This window comes from Ambystoma mexicanum, chromosome 11 (assembly GCF_040938575.1).
Source record: "Ambystoma mexicanum isolate Mex_15411 chromosome 11, UKY_AmexF1_1, whole genome shotgun sequence".
NCBI classification, from domain to species: domain Eukaryota; kingdom Metazoa; phylum Chordata; class Amphibia; order Caudata; family Ambystomatidae; genus Ambystoma; species Ambystoma mexicanum.
Window position 1 is genome coordinate 836858278 of NC_090934.1, and position 17316 is coordinate 836875593.

General features: G+C 45.5%; 1 protein-coding gene across 2 annotated transcripts in view; it reads right to left on the reverse strand.

Annotated features, from left to right (window-relative positions):
- HPS5 (HPS5 biogenesis of lysosomal organelles complex 2 subunit 2) overlaps positions 1 to 17316 on the reverse strand; it is a 1306927-nt gene that overhangs the window by 1217701 nt on the left and 71910 nt on the right. For both annotated transcript variants that reach the window (XM_069623788.1, XM_069623787.1), the window contains exon 3: positions 4410 to 4520. In XM_069623788.1, the coding sequence (XP_069479889.1) occupies positions 4410 to 4520 (111 nt within the window). The remainder of the gene's footprint in view (positions 1 to 4409; positions 4521 to 17316) is intronic.

Below are 17316 nucleotides of genomic sequence, written 5' to 3' on the forward strand. Positions count from 1 at the left end.
CGCCAGGCTCATATCGGGCCACAGTCCTGGCGCCATAGGCGCCAGGCTCATAAAAGGAGACTTTGTGTTAACGGTGCTTAGTGTTAACTTACCTGATGCAGACCATGCTGCAACATCCAGGCCTTCTGAGGCCTGAATGGGACTACTTTATCTTTGGAACTACTTAACCACACGGGTATGGTCAGGGGAGGAATACATACCTGAGAGGAAGGATACATACCTGGAACTACTTTGAAGGCTATTTAAGCCACGCCCATGCAGCAACTCACGCTTCGCGTTGTTCTGCCTCTAGCAGCTGGACGCTCACCGTGTTTGCTCCTGCATTCTGTCTTCTGCCACTCCTGCCAGCATCCTGGAACACCTGCAAAGAGAGAAGAGAAAAGAAAAGGGTAAAGAAGAGTCCTTACCTGCTAAACCGCATTCCGGAGACATCTCGCCGACGGTCCTGAAAAGGAAGACATCCATTTAAAAGCACATCGCATTGATCGCTGCAGCGCCGCATCTCACTCACTTGTACAAGGTACCACCACGTTCTACGGCGACATCTGGACTCGCAGCCACATCACTGCGCCTAGGGAGAAAAAGACAAGAATAAAGGTGAGAGGGGAAAGAAAACAAGGAAACCTTAATTTCCATTACAAAGCTTACCTGTTGGGTTATTCCACCTTCATTTCGGGTCGGTGCCGCATCCTGGCATTTCCGGACCCCGGCCCCTAAGGGGAAAAAAGAGACATCAGCGTTAGTGGGCGCATGAAAAGACGTTACCCAACGCCCATTAAAGACTTACCTGATTTCTTCTGGATTGATCTTTGTTTCGGGTCGGTGCCGCATCCAGGCATTTCCGGACCCCGGCCCCTATGGGGAAAAAAAGACATCAGCGTTAGTGAGCGCATTGATACAAGGACACTGAGAGAACTCTCATCAAGCTCACCAGAGTCTCATTCTTCGGTTCCACAGCTCTTCTCGGAATAGTTTCCGCACCTGAAAAAGAGACAACGAACAATTATTATTGCGGAATCATACTCATTAACAGAATCCTTACGGTACTATACCGGGAAAATCAAAACTTGAACCCTCTACAATCAAAATCCCAGTGAAGTAACTGGATACAACGCGCCCCTGCATGAGAAGCAGGATGGAGAGCTCAACCTTTCAAACCCTAAGGTGACACTTCACGTGGGGGTCGCAGGAGGGTTTCATAGAGGGGGTGAGAAGGGAGCGGGAGGCTTATACTTTCTCCCGCAGATTGTTAATACTCCCTTTTCACATACAGAAAGATATTCCTGCGAGCCAGACAAGCCAGATTCGAAGGTCCGGTCCAGTCCATCTTCCGGGTCCTGCGCTTCACCATAGAAGAAGCAACAACACTCCAAACCAGACCTGCGCCTCCGTGGGAGTCAGGTGAGCGTAACAGTTCCCTGTTTTCCTTGCTGGCTTCGACACCCTAGGCCCAAATCTGTAGGTTGCCCACATGAACAAAATGTGCTGTGCCGAAAGGCTTGGGGTTAGCAGTGGGCTACCCTTTTCCTTTTGCGCCCCCGGTAGGTGCACCCACACATGTGAGGTACCGTTTTCATCGGGACACATGTGGGGATGGGGGAAGGTAGGCCATGTGTTGTTGGCGGTGTGTTTCGGTGGGTGGCCAGAGCGAAATGTCTGAGAATTGTCTTCATTTCCAGCCAATTTCAGAGACATTTCCCTGTGTCCACTCATCGAAACACGTCGCCAACAACAGATGTCATACCTTCTCGCGTTCCCATAGATGTCCCGACGAAAACGGTACCTCACATGTGTGGGTACAACTACCGGGGCGCAAAAGGAAAAGGGTAACCCACTGGTAACGCCAAGCCTTTCGGTACGGGTGTCCTCTTTTCGGAAATGCATGGGGTTCTCTATTTTCCTTGGTGGCTTGGACACCCGAAGCCCATATTTGTATGGCGTGCCCATCTGGAAAGATTGTGAAAAATCAGCTGTCAGAACAGACTTGGGGTTACCTGTGTTTTAGGCTTTCCCCAGGGCGCCCAGGTAGGTGCACCCACACATGTGAGGTACCGTTTTCATCGGGACACCTGTGGGAACGTGGGACGGTAGGCCATGTGTTGGTGTCGGCGTGTTTTGGTGGGTGACCCGAGTGAAATGTGCGGAAAATTGGTGTTTTTTCACCTAATTTTGGACTTTGGCGGGTTTTCTGGGTAATAAATTCTGGGCCGATTTGCACAAAGCAGACCTCTGCGGATTCCCACGGGTGTCCTCTTTTCCGAAATGCATGGGGTTCCCAGTTTTCCTTGGTGGCTTGGACACCGAGGCCCATATCTGTATGGTGTGCCCGTCTGGAAAAAGTATGAAATTCAGCTGTCAGAACAGGCTTGGGGTTACCTGCGCTTTAGGCTTTCCCCTTGGCACCCAGGTAGGTGCACCCACAAATGTGAGGTACCGTTTTCATCGGGACATGTGTGGGAACGCGGGAAGGTATGACATTTGTTGTGTTTGTGTGGTTTTCATAAAGTTTTGACCCATTTCCTGGTGCCCTTTGTCACACAACCCTTTAATTTCCCAAATGTGCCCTACATTTAGTCGCTGCTTTAGGCACCATACACTTTTGTAACCTGCACAAGTCACCTACCCTTGAAAAGGTCTGCCTGTGCTCTTTCAAAAATGTATGCTTGCCGTTCCTCTCCACATTGATTTTCCTGATTTACACATGCTAAGTACGTCTGTTCAGGCCGTAAGCATAAAACTACTGTGTACCATGTCTCAGTGTTTGGCTTGTGCTATTGCTCGTTTTGTGAAACACTACAAAAAAATGTGTGCTTCCCTAACTGCAAGAGTCAGGGGAATGTAGCGGAGCATTGTTTTTCTCAAAATTCATAGAAGCCATTGCCATACCAAGCCAACCATGTCCACCACATACCTTTTTTTCTGTCATTTTCCCGCTTTTCCCCAAATCTATGGCATTTTCCCCTACCTAGTTGTTGCCCGACCTAGGCAAATCACCCCTTGCTGAACTTGGAATTTTGTCTACTTTTCAGAAATATATGCCTTTCTGTCCTCCAATTCGGCTTTCCTACCCTTTTCTTCCATTCCGTCCATGCATGTCCAATTGGCAAAAATGGCCAAAATCGCCTCTCACAAAATGGTTGATAACCACATCAAAATAATGTTTTTTTCGTTTCCACTCAACCTGCTCTTGAAAGCCAGGAAATTGGGGAATTCAGCACAGCAAACCATTTGTTCCTAGCTCTTACAAAGAACAAACCAAAGGCTTCCTTGTACATCATTTTATTCACATTTTTTGAAAAAACACAACATTTTCGCCCTTTTTGGTTATTTTCCCCCCTACAGCAACCTAGGATTCCTGGGTGGCGTTACGACCGCCTACACGTGGGGAAAAAAAAAGGAGCCAAATTTGGCCGAGATATCTCATGTAACAAAAAAGTTACAAGGCATTGAATGGCCACATAGCGAAATCACCAAAAAAGGCCTTGGCACTGGGGGGAAATACCCATGGCACTTAAAGGGTTAAAAGAAATGGCGAGGCAGTGAACTAAATCTGCTCAAAATTCCAAATTAAATAAGCACTGACAAAGTCAAACGTTTGCTACTACCTGGCCACAGGATTGCAACAGATGGAAAATGGAGCAATTGACTGGGTATATGATGTCAGTACCAGGCTAATGCGTATCTAATAACTCAAGCCAAAACTGTTGGCTTTGTCTTTGCTGGTTTTTAAAAGGATTTCAGAACATGGAGGACATACAAATCAAGTGGCTGAAGGCACACTTGGATAGGAACTTTTTATTACACCAGTAGCAATTTACAGCTGCAATTACGATATTAACTCTCAGCAGAATGCAAAGAAAAACATTGGCAGGCTGATGTGTGATGTTACTACTTGATAAAGGGAGCGCAAAGAGATTCTAGGAGGATATGTTTAGGGCTGGAGGGGCAGGTAGTGGGTGGTAATGCCATAGGGATTAACATGGTCATGGGCTGGTAATGGGTGTGTAAATAACCAAACACCCACAAGCTGTGTCCCCGTCCTCACATTTCATCTCCCTCCTACCTGTACTCCAATGCAACAGTTTTGACTTATAGGTGGCACCAAATAGCCCAAACTAAAATCATGGCTAATAAAATGGGTGTGGCTTATCCAACAAAATGTAGGTTTCACCATGGGAGTACATTTATTCATAGATTTCCTCAGTTATAGTAAGACCCTGCTTCATAGTGCGAACTTGGCATACACATTGAGAATTCTAGTGAGAGGACGTAGACTTCAGATACACTGTATTCAATAACATTTAGTTGAAATATACAGTTGAAGCTATTGTACTTTCGACTATGTATTAATACAAAGGCATAAACCTAGGATCAAATTTTAAAGTTTTAGAAATAAATAGTAAACTCACCTTATGTGCAAGTATCAGCCTCTGCTTCCAGCCTTCTTTTTGGATCAGGTTGAGTCCACCACCTGAACTGCCCAGGGCCAGCCATTTCCTAGACACTGATATACAAGTGCACTGAAAGAAAAAGTAAAGCTACCCTTTTAAAACCAAGTTTAGTTTATTTCTCATATAAGCGCAGCACACCCATAGGCCTCAGTGCACTGACAAAACATTCAACACAAACATGACATACAATGAAACAACAGCATAATCGACCAGTAATAAAAAACGGATGTACGTTAAAAAACGATTCACAAAGGTTTGAGTTACAAAATTGCGAAGCCGACTTCGAGCTTTTGGGATTTTCATGTGTCCCTGCTTTACATTTAATGTGCGTGGGGGACACCCCCGCAACCCCTGCTCCCCTTGTACGGTATAATGGGAATTCGTCATTTTCGTTTACTGCCGAATGCGCAGTAAACGTGCATTCTCCCCCCCCCCCATGTACAATACCATTAAAAAAAGCCGGAATAAAGGTCCATAATTCCTACAAATGACACAAAGATATTGGTCCAAAATAATTCTCAACTTGGTATGGGATGACATATTCTGCAGGTTTTTACATTGGCTCAGAAACAATGGAAAGTTACTTTGACCGCATCCTAGAACAATGCAATCTGTATTGCCCATAGAACACCAGATGCTAATATGAACACTACGGAGGGCTCTCAGGCCCTGTGTTCCAATGCAACTTTGCAACTTTGGCCCACTCTTTGATGTACCCAGACCAAAATTGTATTTTTAAGCGCCTCCCTTCACTCAGATTCCTTAAGCTTCTTAATGTTATCAAGTACAATGTTCCTAGAGTCCAAAATAAACCGCCGTAGGGTCAGGTCAGCAATCTTTGACATGTGGGACTTTCTTATACGGATATCCTTTGAAGGTAAAGAGTAAGATGTACTATTAGACATAGTCCCGGATCCAACAGTCTTTGCAGATGATGAAATAACACCATAGGAGGATTCTACCATTGTCCAGAGGATGAGTCTGGCTTGTTCTGCCTTCTGTATCCCAATATCCATGGTTTCACTACTAAGCATTTCCATGCCAACATTCATTTGGCAATGCTGGTTAACCCCGTCATAGATCTGATCAATCTGACAAGACCTATCCACCTTCAAAATATGGACTAGAGGAAACCTTGTATCCAATGACAACCCAGGAACCAAATTCTACTACATTTGTGCGTGCATTGAGATCACGTATAAGCTCCTTAATACGCTGCCATCTCCCTGTATTAACTGATTCATCATCCACCCACTTCCTAACAAACGAGGACTGCACCAAGACTTCAGATATCACCTCCTCCATCTTTTTTGTGGGAGAATGCATTGCCAGAACCAAGGAGGGCACTAAGCTATCAGGAGTGCCAGCTCCTTTTCCTGTTGACATTTCCCCAATAGCACATAAAGGATCAGCCTGAATAGTTGTTGCCTCCTTCACCAGCTCCATACAAGTAGTGACGTAGCCCTGAGTTGGACTTGGGTCGGCCTCATCATCATCATTAACGGGAGATTGAAGCGTCTTGTCATGAACTCGCATTCTCCTCTGGGCACTTAGTGCTAAGACTTCAGACAGTTGGCTTCTACTTCGATAGGGGGTTGGGGACTCACAAGGCACACCAGGCTTTGTGGAAACGCGTACACCTTACTAGGGTTAAATTCTTACCCCTGAACTGGGAGATTTAGGCTGTGACGATATGTCAAACACAGGTTTGGACAACATATTGAGAGCATACTGTGATGAATCTAGTGAGATCATCAATGAAGCCACAGTGTAAGCCTCCTCTCATGTGGCCAGGTAAAGGCACCTGCTACCTGATCCTGACCCTGGGGCCGGTATTATGTGGGAGGATCTCAAGGGAGGGGACTCATTTCAGGTGGAATTGGTGACCTCTTTTAACTCAGGATTCTGCTATTCTTCCTGAAGCCTTGATGGCATATTGTAAAATAGAACATATCAATGTAACTGCTATGCATCCCATTATGGACTTCAAGATCCATAATGCCGTGCCCGTGCCATTGGGACGAGGAAGATGGGCCCAGAGTTAGTAAGGATCAAAGGTGATGTTGACCAGAATGTGCGGTCTAGTTGTTATACAGCAAGACACCCGAGTGGGATATTTAAACTCAGGAATGAGTTGCAGCTGAAGAGAGAGGCTGAAGGATTAACAGCAGAAGCAGTCTGGAGTGCGAGGACTGCAGCAGAAGTCAAAGGAAGAATGCCAGCAGTAGCCGACGCAAGAAGTGAAAGTGAGCAACATTGCTGAGTCCGCGCAGCAGGAAGCAGCCTTTGGAAGAGAAGTCCGCCGAAAGGGAGACATGCTCCCGACCCGACGTGTGGAGCTTCGGTGTGTGAGAGGACACAGAGAATCAACGGAGCAGGCAGAGCACCGGAAAAGAGTTTCGCAGTCCACTGAAGGAACGCAGGAGCTGGCAACGAAGCGGGCAGGATGCAGGAGGTCCGCCACAGCAGCAGACTTGAAGCGAGATGCCAATGAAGACTGGTGAGTTGGCCTGAAGCCAAAGGTAACCCTGGGACACTCCAAAGAGGATATTTAATAGTAAATTAATAATTTTGAATACCGAACATATAGTATAAGTACAGAGGTGGCAGGGGCGCAATTCCCCTTCTATCGGACACCAATTGGGGAAACCTGTAACCCGAATTGCCAACAGCCAAGAGACAGTGAAGAAGCAGTCAAGAGGCTCCTTGGGCGCAAGTCTCTTTTCTTAAATTCTCAGGTCGTAGAAACCTGCAACCCACATTGCCAAGAGTCAAGCGACTATAAAAAAAAAAGAGAAAGCCATTGTTCAGCCATCCTCACCTAGAATACTGGTGTGGAGAATCTTGGTGTGGAGAATCTCAGAAGAGTTATTGTCACTAAGATCAATAGTAGTTGTAGAAGTTTTCTTCCTGGCAGGCGAGTGGACCAGCAAAGAAGAAGATATTTTGGAACAGGGTGATTGTGGCAAAGAGGTGTGGTGGAAAGGACTTGTTAACTCTATTATGATTCTGACAGACTGTTGCCTCACCAAAGGTCGTCGGTGTGCTATCCTGACAAAATAAGTTCATTGGAAGAAGTGCGATATGCTGGAGGAAAACATTTGCCTTGGTTTATGAACTCTTGTTTTGTGAGAAAGACATGTGCCTTACCAGGGAGGATATTGTGGAAGACACCAGTTGCTTTGATTTTGAACAAGTGTTTGTGAAAAAGACATTTACTTTACCAAGTGGAAGGACACAGAGGAGAGAAGAAATGTTTTGTTGAACTGAACAGAACTTCATTGAATCTAAACTTTTCCAGGGGTATTCGTAAATTGATCCCGGGGAAGGGAATCCAACTCTGGTCACAAGGAGTTGGAACTTTTATACAGTTTTGTTGAACTGAAGACAGCCAAATATTCATTGTTTAAGTTTATTGTTTGTATTAGTGTGAGGGTCAGAGACTTTTTGTACACTAGGTCATCTTTCTTTAGTTTCAGTTTACTAGTTAGGGACACCCTTGTTAGGATAGGGAAAGATAGGCGTTTATCTGACCCTTTTTAATCTAATAAATGACAAACATTGAAAAAAACTATACCTTTGTGTCCGTCTCGCATTTCTGACCCCTCACAATATGCTCTAGTGATAGGCATTTTTTATGATTGGAAATCCACTCAAGTCAAAATACTCCAATCAAATGCTAAGCCCCCCACCAGTGCCCAACACTACCAAACACGTAGTAATAGGGGCTATAGTAGGACCTACCTTGGGCAAATATAAGAACAGCCCCCCCTGCCTCTTTGCCCACTACAGGAAAGGGTGTCAAGTGTTTCACCTCGCTGCACCCCCTTGACCTCGCTCCCAACAGCTTCCTTGGCCTCTGGGCACATGGCTCTGAACGCTGTGGTCCTTAACTCACCACAGTCCAGGACTGAGGCCGTAGGAAGCACCACCAGTAGATGGACGCTTCCAACACAGGACTTCACGGGATGCTTCCAATGTAGCAGCACATATCAGCACTGTAACTGCCCATAACAGCGCACGACAAGGCACAAAGAACAAACATCAGGCCAAAAGCATATTTTATATGGTGTGCCCTGTGCCCGAGACCCAATGATACCTTAGCCCACGTCTGGCTGAGTACAGTCCCGAAACGGAAATCACTGGTAAACTGGAGCAGTTTAATGGCTCAAGGTCACGGACCAAGTAAAGAATCCAGCGCAAGACCACATCTAGCCCGGTTCAAGGAACGAATGAGGGAAAGGACGGAACAGTGCGTCACCAATGGAACTGCAAGAAATGTTCAGTTAGGTTACAGACTGCCAGAGGAGGCGTAAAGCCAGCAGACTGCACCGCCGACAAGCCCCACTGTGGTGCACACTTCAAACGAGCGCGTACCACCACAGCTGCTTCCGTCAGCTTCACGCTGCAATTTGCGCAGCAATGGCTTATCTGCCAACCAATATATAACAGGGCTTCTCTTATATAGGACTAGGTCATTCAAAATTGATAAGATAACATTGTGGCTAAGCTATTAAGGGTGTGGGGGTGTGCGTTTGTGTTTGTGTGTGTGTGGGGGGTGAGAGGAGGTATACAAAACTTACTAATATTATAAATAGAAATTAAATAGAACAAATTATATCTTCAGTTAAAACCACATACATCATTAAAAGGCTACATTTATACTCTCCAGGTGATGCAGTCACTAACCAAAAATTGAAATGCATAGAAATGAGGATAAAAAAAAAGGAAAACAGCAAGATATGACAATACAAAGATAAAAAGTTATGAAATAATCTCCAACCATTTAATGTTGGGACACTGCAAGGTTAGGGGCATGGAAGGAGTGCACACTACCATATTGCTGTCAATAGAGAGAGGAAATGGTTATTTGGTAAACTCAGATTTCAATATTTTTTCTCATGTCTCAGACAGTTTTTATCAAATAATGTAGGAATTTGCTATGATACTATTTAAAAAAAAAAACAATCCTAATCAGGAAAAACGCTAACATTTGTAAAGAAACTTCAAGCCCTTAATCTACCATACAGACGAGTAGAATAGCATGCTATATTATAAGGCACTACGCCGGTAACTTTATTTGCTAATATTTTCCATAAACGGGTAGTTCACTCAAAAATGTTATTCTTTTAAAAGATGGGCCATGATAAAAAAATATACATAAAAAACGTACATATATATTTTTAAAGTCCCCATGTAAAATTTCAGCAAATGAGCATCAAAGTCATGAATTTAAAGCGCTAGGAGGCATCCATTTTGTGAAATGAATGAGCCTCCTGTGCTTATGTTAACTATGTTCTCCCGGAAATAATCAAGCAAAAGCTCCCAGTAGCTGGAGAGCAGAGAAAGCCGACAGGCTAGCCTGCCAGCGTTGTATTGATAATTGCTGTCACTTTCTTTTTAAGTTTCCAGAAAAAGCAACTGCAATTATTAATAATCCACCGCCCAAAATCGGCGGGCAGCGTAGTGTTCATAATTGCTTTGACTTTCTTTTTAAGTTTGCAGTGCTCCCTAGGCCCAGGGAGGGGGGTGGGGGGGCTGGAACTTTAAAATAAATTAACTGCAATTATCAACACAATGCTAGCAGGCTGTAGCCTGCCAGCATTCTCAGCTCTCTGGTAGTAATAAGCTTCCAGTAGGGGATTTCTTATAATGATTGTCCTTACTGCAAACCTGGAGCGAATTAAATATCGGAGTGTTACATTTAGGCTTAGGTGAACCCTGAACTAAAGAATAGCATGGGAATCAGTAGTGATGGTAAGCGATAGAATTCCCTGTGCAAAGGAAAAACAGGTGAATTGGGAGAGACATTGCCAGGGAAAGAATCGTAGTGTTAGTTGCGCAGGAAGCACAAAGGGGGCTGGAGGGGGCCCGTCAGCGGATGTCCCCTGGGTTACAAAATGTGATAAATATGACATCATCTCCTTGTTTCATCTGACATGGGAGGATGACATTAATGAGATGGAAGGTTTCCTATTGCATTATGGTACCTCCGTGACACAAGTCAGAATTTTTTATTTAAATCCTAGCAGACATTGCATTCCCAGGACTATTGACATTTGCCAATGCTTGCCCTGAAATCCCTGAAATGGTGAAGCATGTGCGGTAGAGCATGCTGGACTCAGCACCTTTGGGACATTTAGTGGCACTGGGTGAAGGACACTGAGCTGCCATTTTTGGACTATGCTGATTATATACTGTCCTAACAATGTAGCAGAAACACGTCTTAGGTCAGTTCACATATGCCCCTCCCCCGAGGAGAATGGGACAGGAAGTTGACGATGGGATTGAGGTGAACTGGATGTGTACTGGCACGTGATGATCAGCGAACACTAAAAGTCAACAATGGACAGTTGAAATATGAAAGGAGTCATTGTTTCATAGCGGTAGGAATAATTAGGCAGAGGATTCCGAGGGATGGTGCGTGGTGGGGTCTATCCTCTGGGGAGAAATAAGGGGAGATGAGCTAGGGGGGTGGGGGGGTCAGCTGGTTTGGGTAGGGGAGCAGAGCAAGATGCTGTCGTTTTCTTGCATAATGTGGAATAAAGGCTTCCCTTGTTCATTCCATGAAACTAATCTGGTGATATGTTCTGCTTCTACATACAAGTGAGTTCACTCATCCCCGCAGAATAAAAAGGATACCAGCTAAATACAATGACTGTTATGGGATGAACTTTACCACACTTCAAATAAGGGAGGTGTGTAGAGAGAGAGCGAGAGAGAGAGAGGATCAAGAAGGTATGTGCAGAGAAGAGGTGGAGCTCAGAGGAAGAGTATACTCACCCTGTGCCTCCAGTATAAAAAAAAGCCTAGCAGAAGATAGTTATCTCCATGGAGCATTGCACAAGAAATGCAAGCACACATGTCCAAGCTCCAGTGCAGTATTCAGTAATTGCAGCCGAAATGTTGGCGCTGACCAGTAAGGCGCTTCTTTTCAATTAACTGCTTTAGTGTGGTGGTAAATAACGGTGGACTGCAGCAGCCACAATTATAGCGGTGCCTCGATTACGTGGGACTTTTTTTCTGCACCACTGGCTTGATTTACCCAGGACGTGGAGAGCCAACATGTACCGGATGTCGAAAGATTAATAGAATGAGAAATGCCTTTCTAGGTGCATAGTGCCAGCCTCACACTCTAAGGAAAGGAGGCGCTTCTGCTGATATGCCTTGAAACTTAGACCAAAAGATAGTGCACTACACAAAAGTAACATTCGAAATCAAATCACATATTACGGAATCTCTTTGTATGCGTCTGTTTCTTAATGTTGGAACACATTAACAGGATTATAAATGGATTCCAATCCCATAGATCGATCAGATTTAGAACCAATATGTACAAATACGTGTATTCAGAATAATCAGAAGACTGCCGTCACACATTTCATGCACAAAGAAGCCTTTTTAAGGCTGGAAAAAAGGAATGAAAGAATGCAAAGAAAACAACTTGTATTTGAAACATTGAGCATTCATGTACTAAGTAAAGTTACTTAATAACTTTGCTATAAAAACTGCTGAGACGCCTCTAAACCTTCGTGCAAGCAGACAGGTAAAGAAAAGCATGGTATAACAAGGTAGTCCAACCAAATAGGAGGTGAACCCAAAAAAAGTAAACCATTAGATAGAAATCAATGATTTCAAACCATGATGCAAGTCAGAAAGCATCTCCCATCTAAACCCAACAAGCATCTCAAGATCATACCTTAGCACTTCACACAAACCACTGGCATGTCTATCTCAGGCCAGAATAAATCAACATGGAAATGGAGAAGGTTAAAATAACAATTTACTTAAAATTTGAAGCCACTAGCACATTTGTAATGATATATAATGTGTTTAATCACATAAAAGCTTATCCTGTTATGCAACAAAGTTTCGGTTCGTACAACTTTGCAAGTACTTCATAGCAGGTCTGTTACTGAAAACATCAGAAAAAAGATAGGACACTATTCCGGCATAAAAAGGCATATAATAAGCAGTTTTGCATAGCAATTTGCTGTGCAATTCTGTAATTTTTCTAATTAAATTGACATTTGTGTAGCACAGCTAGCTATGTAAATGACCTTGTTCAATGAAGGCACAGCTCACCCATTATTCCTCTCTTGCTCTCATGGCTCCCTCCACCCTCTTATCTGTTCACTGCAAGTTCAAAGAGGCTAATGGGCGGTAGTGCAGCAGTAATCATCTCCTCCATTATTAAAATTGCCAAAGGCGTGTGTGTGAGTTCTAGACAAGAAATGGTCTCTCTTTTTCAAATAATTGCAAACCGTGAGAAACCAAACGGTGTCTCACTTACTAACTAGTCCCCGGGGATCTCTCTCTCAGGTAGCCAGGGCATGGCCATCGCCTTTGGATCCAGACCCTGGGGGTGGACCAGTGTGGGAGGATCACCTGGGTGAGGTGGGTCTTCGGGGAGTGGGGGTGAGACAACTGATGGTGAGACGCTGTATTCCTCCCTTTCCCGTATCCATGCCCATCCTATTTTATAGTATCCTCCAAGGTCTGAACTCCCCACCCTACACAAACACTGGGTAGAGGAAGAGGGCGACAGAGTTAAGAGGATAACCCTTACATATCTCATTGGACATGTCCTGATAATCGGGTCAGGCAACGTCAGGCAATTGACTTTAATCACATACATCTGATACCCATTAGCTCTCCCCACACGGATAAAAGGCGAAACATAGAGACACATTCTGAGCAAGGTGGAACATGACAAGGAGCAGCTCTTCTGGGGCAAAGGTGAACCCACTGGAGCAGGACGACTGATCGAGGAACTAGGGCAAAGGCTAGAGAAGCCCTGAAGTTCCCTGCAGGAGGTCATTGCCTCCGGGAAGCCGTGAAAGAGACGTGGAGAAAGCCAAATCACAGGCAAGAAGAAACCTGCATTGTGTTTCAAGAACGCCAGCGACCCTCCCGGGTGAACAACAGAGTTGGGGAGGCGAGGCCAAGCCTTTGGTATTAACCTTGACTTGTGAATCGAAGCCACAGAGACAAGAAAGGAACGCGCACAACCGGTGAGTTAGTGAAAGACATGAAAGGCCGATTTGTGTCAAGAAAAGATTGAAGACGCAACAGTGTATTTCACAAGTGAAGGTTTGCGCACATGCTGACGAGAAAGAAAGCTAACCAGTGATTAACTTTGAAGTGGCTGATAACTGTGAAGCCAGCGAAACAGAGTCGCAGAGTAGTCCGGCGACAGGAAGTAGCCCACTCGGAAGTCTCTACAAAATGTGAAATGATTAGTTATAAAGTGGCAAAGTGAAAGAACTTTGAAATGCATAATAGTCAAGATTACCCCTGCAAAAGGAGAAGTGAAAAGGTGAATGCTTGATTTCTTTTGAACTTTTGTGCTTATGGTACTGAACTACCAAGACCAAGAGACACTGGGGCAAATAACATAAGAGTGGGAGCTGAAGAGAAAGTCGAAAGTGGTCCTGCGAAGGTTTATAGAAAAAGCCTTGCACATTCGAAAGTCTTCGACATCCGTGAAAGGTCCGAGCCCAACTGAGGGAGACCGGAAGTGCAATAGGTTAGTGGAAGGGAACCACTAGCGAATGTGACTAAAGCTTGGGGAAGGGAACCCCTGCAATTGCGAGGTACGAGCCTGGCTGAGGGAGATCTACGTTGAATCAAGTACTTTTTGGGTTGAAAGTTCCGAGCCCGACTGAGGGAGCCCTTTGTTGAACTGTGAAAGAACTTTTGAAAGCTAAAGTACGTGACTTTAATGTGGAAGGTCAAACGGGCCTTGATCCGTTGTGAAGTAACTTTGTTTTGAGAACCTGAGCCAGAGTGTGACATCCTGTTAAAGCGGACCTACTTACTCTGTGCTGTCCGATGTGGGAAGGAGAGCCGACTCAGCCACATTGATTGTTTGTTATAACACTGATTTTCCTTTGCATACATATTCCCCTTTACACACTTCTTGTATAAGAGATAGGGCAGGCATTAGGTTTTGTTAGTTCAGGCCATCTTTGATTTGATAGAGACTACTAGGACTGTGTTTTCTTTATTATTTTATGGTACAGATTACTCCCATCCTAGCTATAGGGCAAAGGAGGAGTTTTTCCAATCCCACGAAAATTGAATAAAGGTTTTACAAATTGTACCTCTTGCATCAGTGTCATACTTTTGATACCATGCCTCCCTTACAAAGCCAGAAGTAATATGGATGATACTTTTATTAAGCCAACTATATCCTGTCTGGCAAAAAAAAAACATTTTTATTTAGAAGACAGGCCTGCAATTCCCTTCCTTAAAATGTAAGTTGTTACATAATGCATAATTACAGTATTGCTAATGTAAAACGCTGCATTGTCTCCATGTTGTTCAGCAAAGTTTAAGTTAGTGTGTCTAAATCTCATAGCCTAAACTATATTTCATTTTGTTCAGGAAAGTGCATCATCTTGAGGAGTGAATACTTCTCAAAATGTACATGATCACACGGCCAAATGCTTTTGATGGCAAACTTAGTTTTTTGATCCGCTGGTTACATAAATCTGTGCAACTGGTGCTCAACCCATGAGCTGATCCCAAACTTGAAATTCTATCTTTTTACCCTGTTGCTTTGTACTAGTGACCCTAAAAGTGAGATGGCTGCAAAACTACAATATTCCACCTAGTTGGCCCCTTTCTCTGCATGCTACACCATCCCCTCTGCTTAGTCGCTCATTTTCTTTCCTTTTCCAAACTGAATACACAAAGCTAACTAGAAGTTTATGCAAAGTAGGTGCAGGGGCGTGGCTACAGGGCCATGGAGTAGGACATGCTCCTTCCAAGCTCCTGCTGATCCTACATAATCCTGCAAGGAAACAGAGGTCAACAGTAACATTTGGGCCAGCAAAAGCAGCTACGGAACTATGAAGGTGCGGTTCCTGACCACGTGAAAACTGAATGCTGGACGGAGCGAAGATAAGCTGTGGCAAGCTCTGAAAAGTGGTTTCCGGTGAGCTGGCGAAAAGCAAATTGGCCGGATGGTCCAGAGAAAGGACTGGGCTGTGGTCAAACGAGCTCTGCTGAGAGGCGCGCCGTCTTCAGCTGGAGCGGGCGCACGCAGCCTGTAACTGAAAGCTAATCAGCGATCAAGCCGGGCACGGATACAGTAACACTGCAACAAACTAATACATTATATTCGCGGAAGCCCGGGAGCGGCGAAAGAGCCAGCTGCGGAACAAAGACACAGCATTCGGCCGGAGCCCTTCATGTTTCATAACCACACAGGAGAAGCGGACTTAATCGCTTGCAGTGTGGGCTAAGGATGTAACGCATGGGGCTGCCTACATCGAAGCCAAAGATGCTGGTCCCTCCTTGCAAGATCTGAAGAGCAACTAATACGGACCGGAGGAGGCGCATACAGACCCTGCCCCTATATCTAGGAGTGCGCAATGGCCAAATAACATGATCACCCGTGGCGCTGGAGAAGCGCCCTGCGCATCGGGTGCTGTGAATGCTATTGCCATAGGTCTGGCGAGGGCCAGAGACTGAGCCCAGTGCAGCAAGGCCGGTCCCGAAGTGGCTGAAGTGCGAGATTAGAGGTGGGGAGGGAAGCACCATGGGAGGGCAGAACGAGGGAAGCAATATAAATACTGCACAGACATGGAAAGACTGCGATAATTGCCCCGTCTACGATGCTGGGATGTGGTGAGAACAGCAGCGACAAAATCACAGCTGCAGGCTGCGTTTGCTAACAAAGGGGGAGCTAGTGAAGTGCAAGCAGTCCCACACTGTGCACATGAGCTGACTGGAACTGCTCCTTCACATAACAGAGAAGAGGTCTGGACAAAGTTGGCGTGAGCGGCCTCGTGAGTTGCTGGCGCACCAGCTTTCATGGGAACACTGTCTCAAGCTGGGAGAGTGAGTCCAAACAGAGTAGGACACAGTGACCGATGGCAGAGTTAGGAGTGAAGGAGCACACCACACTGCGAGAGAATAGTGGTGGCTGAGGTGTCAACAATCCAGAGGTCACCTGAGCATGTTAACGGGACAACAAGTAGCGTTGAGTGGGCTGAGGAGGTGCGTACAGCCAGCTTGAAAGTGGAAGGGCCTCAAGTGGCCGTAGTCTGGGAGTGGTAACATTGGTCTAGATGATAGCCGGCGGCACTAAAGTTGGCATACCTCGAACGCAGATACTCCTACGCTGGCAGTGGATCACTCATGGAGACAGGTGGAGCAGGCGGCGTGAGAGACTGAGGGGTCCCCAGCCACAGCGCCCGCGGGGCAGTGCCCAATGAGTAGCACCTTGAGATAACCCTAAGGAACTACGAGAGGCGAGCCTGGAAGGAACTGATGGCTGGAAAAAGTAATAACAAGACCAAGAGCAAGCAGACTACTATGGAGGCCTTTGCTAAAAGTCCGGTGGAAGCAGAGGCCGGAACCGCCAAGGATGGAGAGCAAAAAGAAACCCAGAAACAAGGGTGCAAAGTAGAACAAGGCCATCAAATGATCCTGAACGCCATAGCAGCTTCTCGGGCCATGATAGAGGCGAAGATCGATGAGGTAAAGGTGGATGTGGGCCTGCTGCAGCAAGATCTCCGCAGACTAGCGGAGCGCACATCCAAGCTGGAGAAGCAAGTCGAAGAGAACACTATGGAGAAAAAGCAGATGTTGAAGGATGTGGACATACTGGGACAAAAGGTGAAGCTACTAGAGGACAGAGCTGAGGATGCGGAAGGCAGGGCGCGAAGAAACATCATAAGTATCGTTGGCCTACCCTAGGGAATGGAAGGTTCCGACCAAACAAATTACGTCAAAAATGTACTGCTACAGGAGCTTGGAGCCGGGAATCTAACTCAAGGGTTCACCATTGAACGAGCACACCGCTCCCTAGAAAGGAAGCCGCTGTCAGGAGGCCCACCTAGACCCATAATAG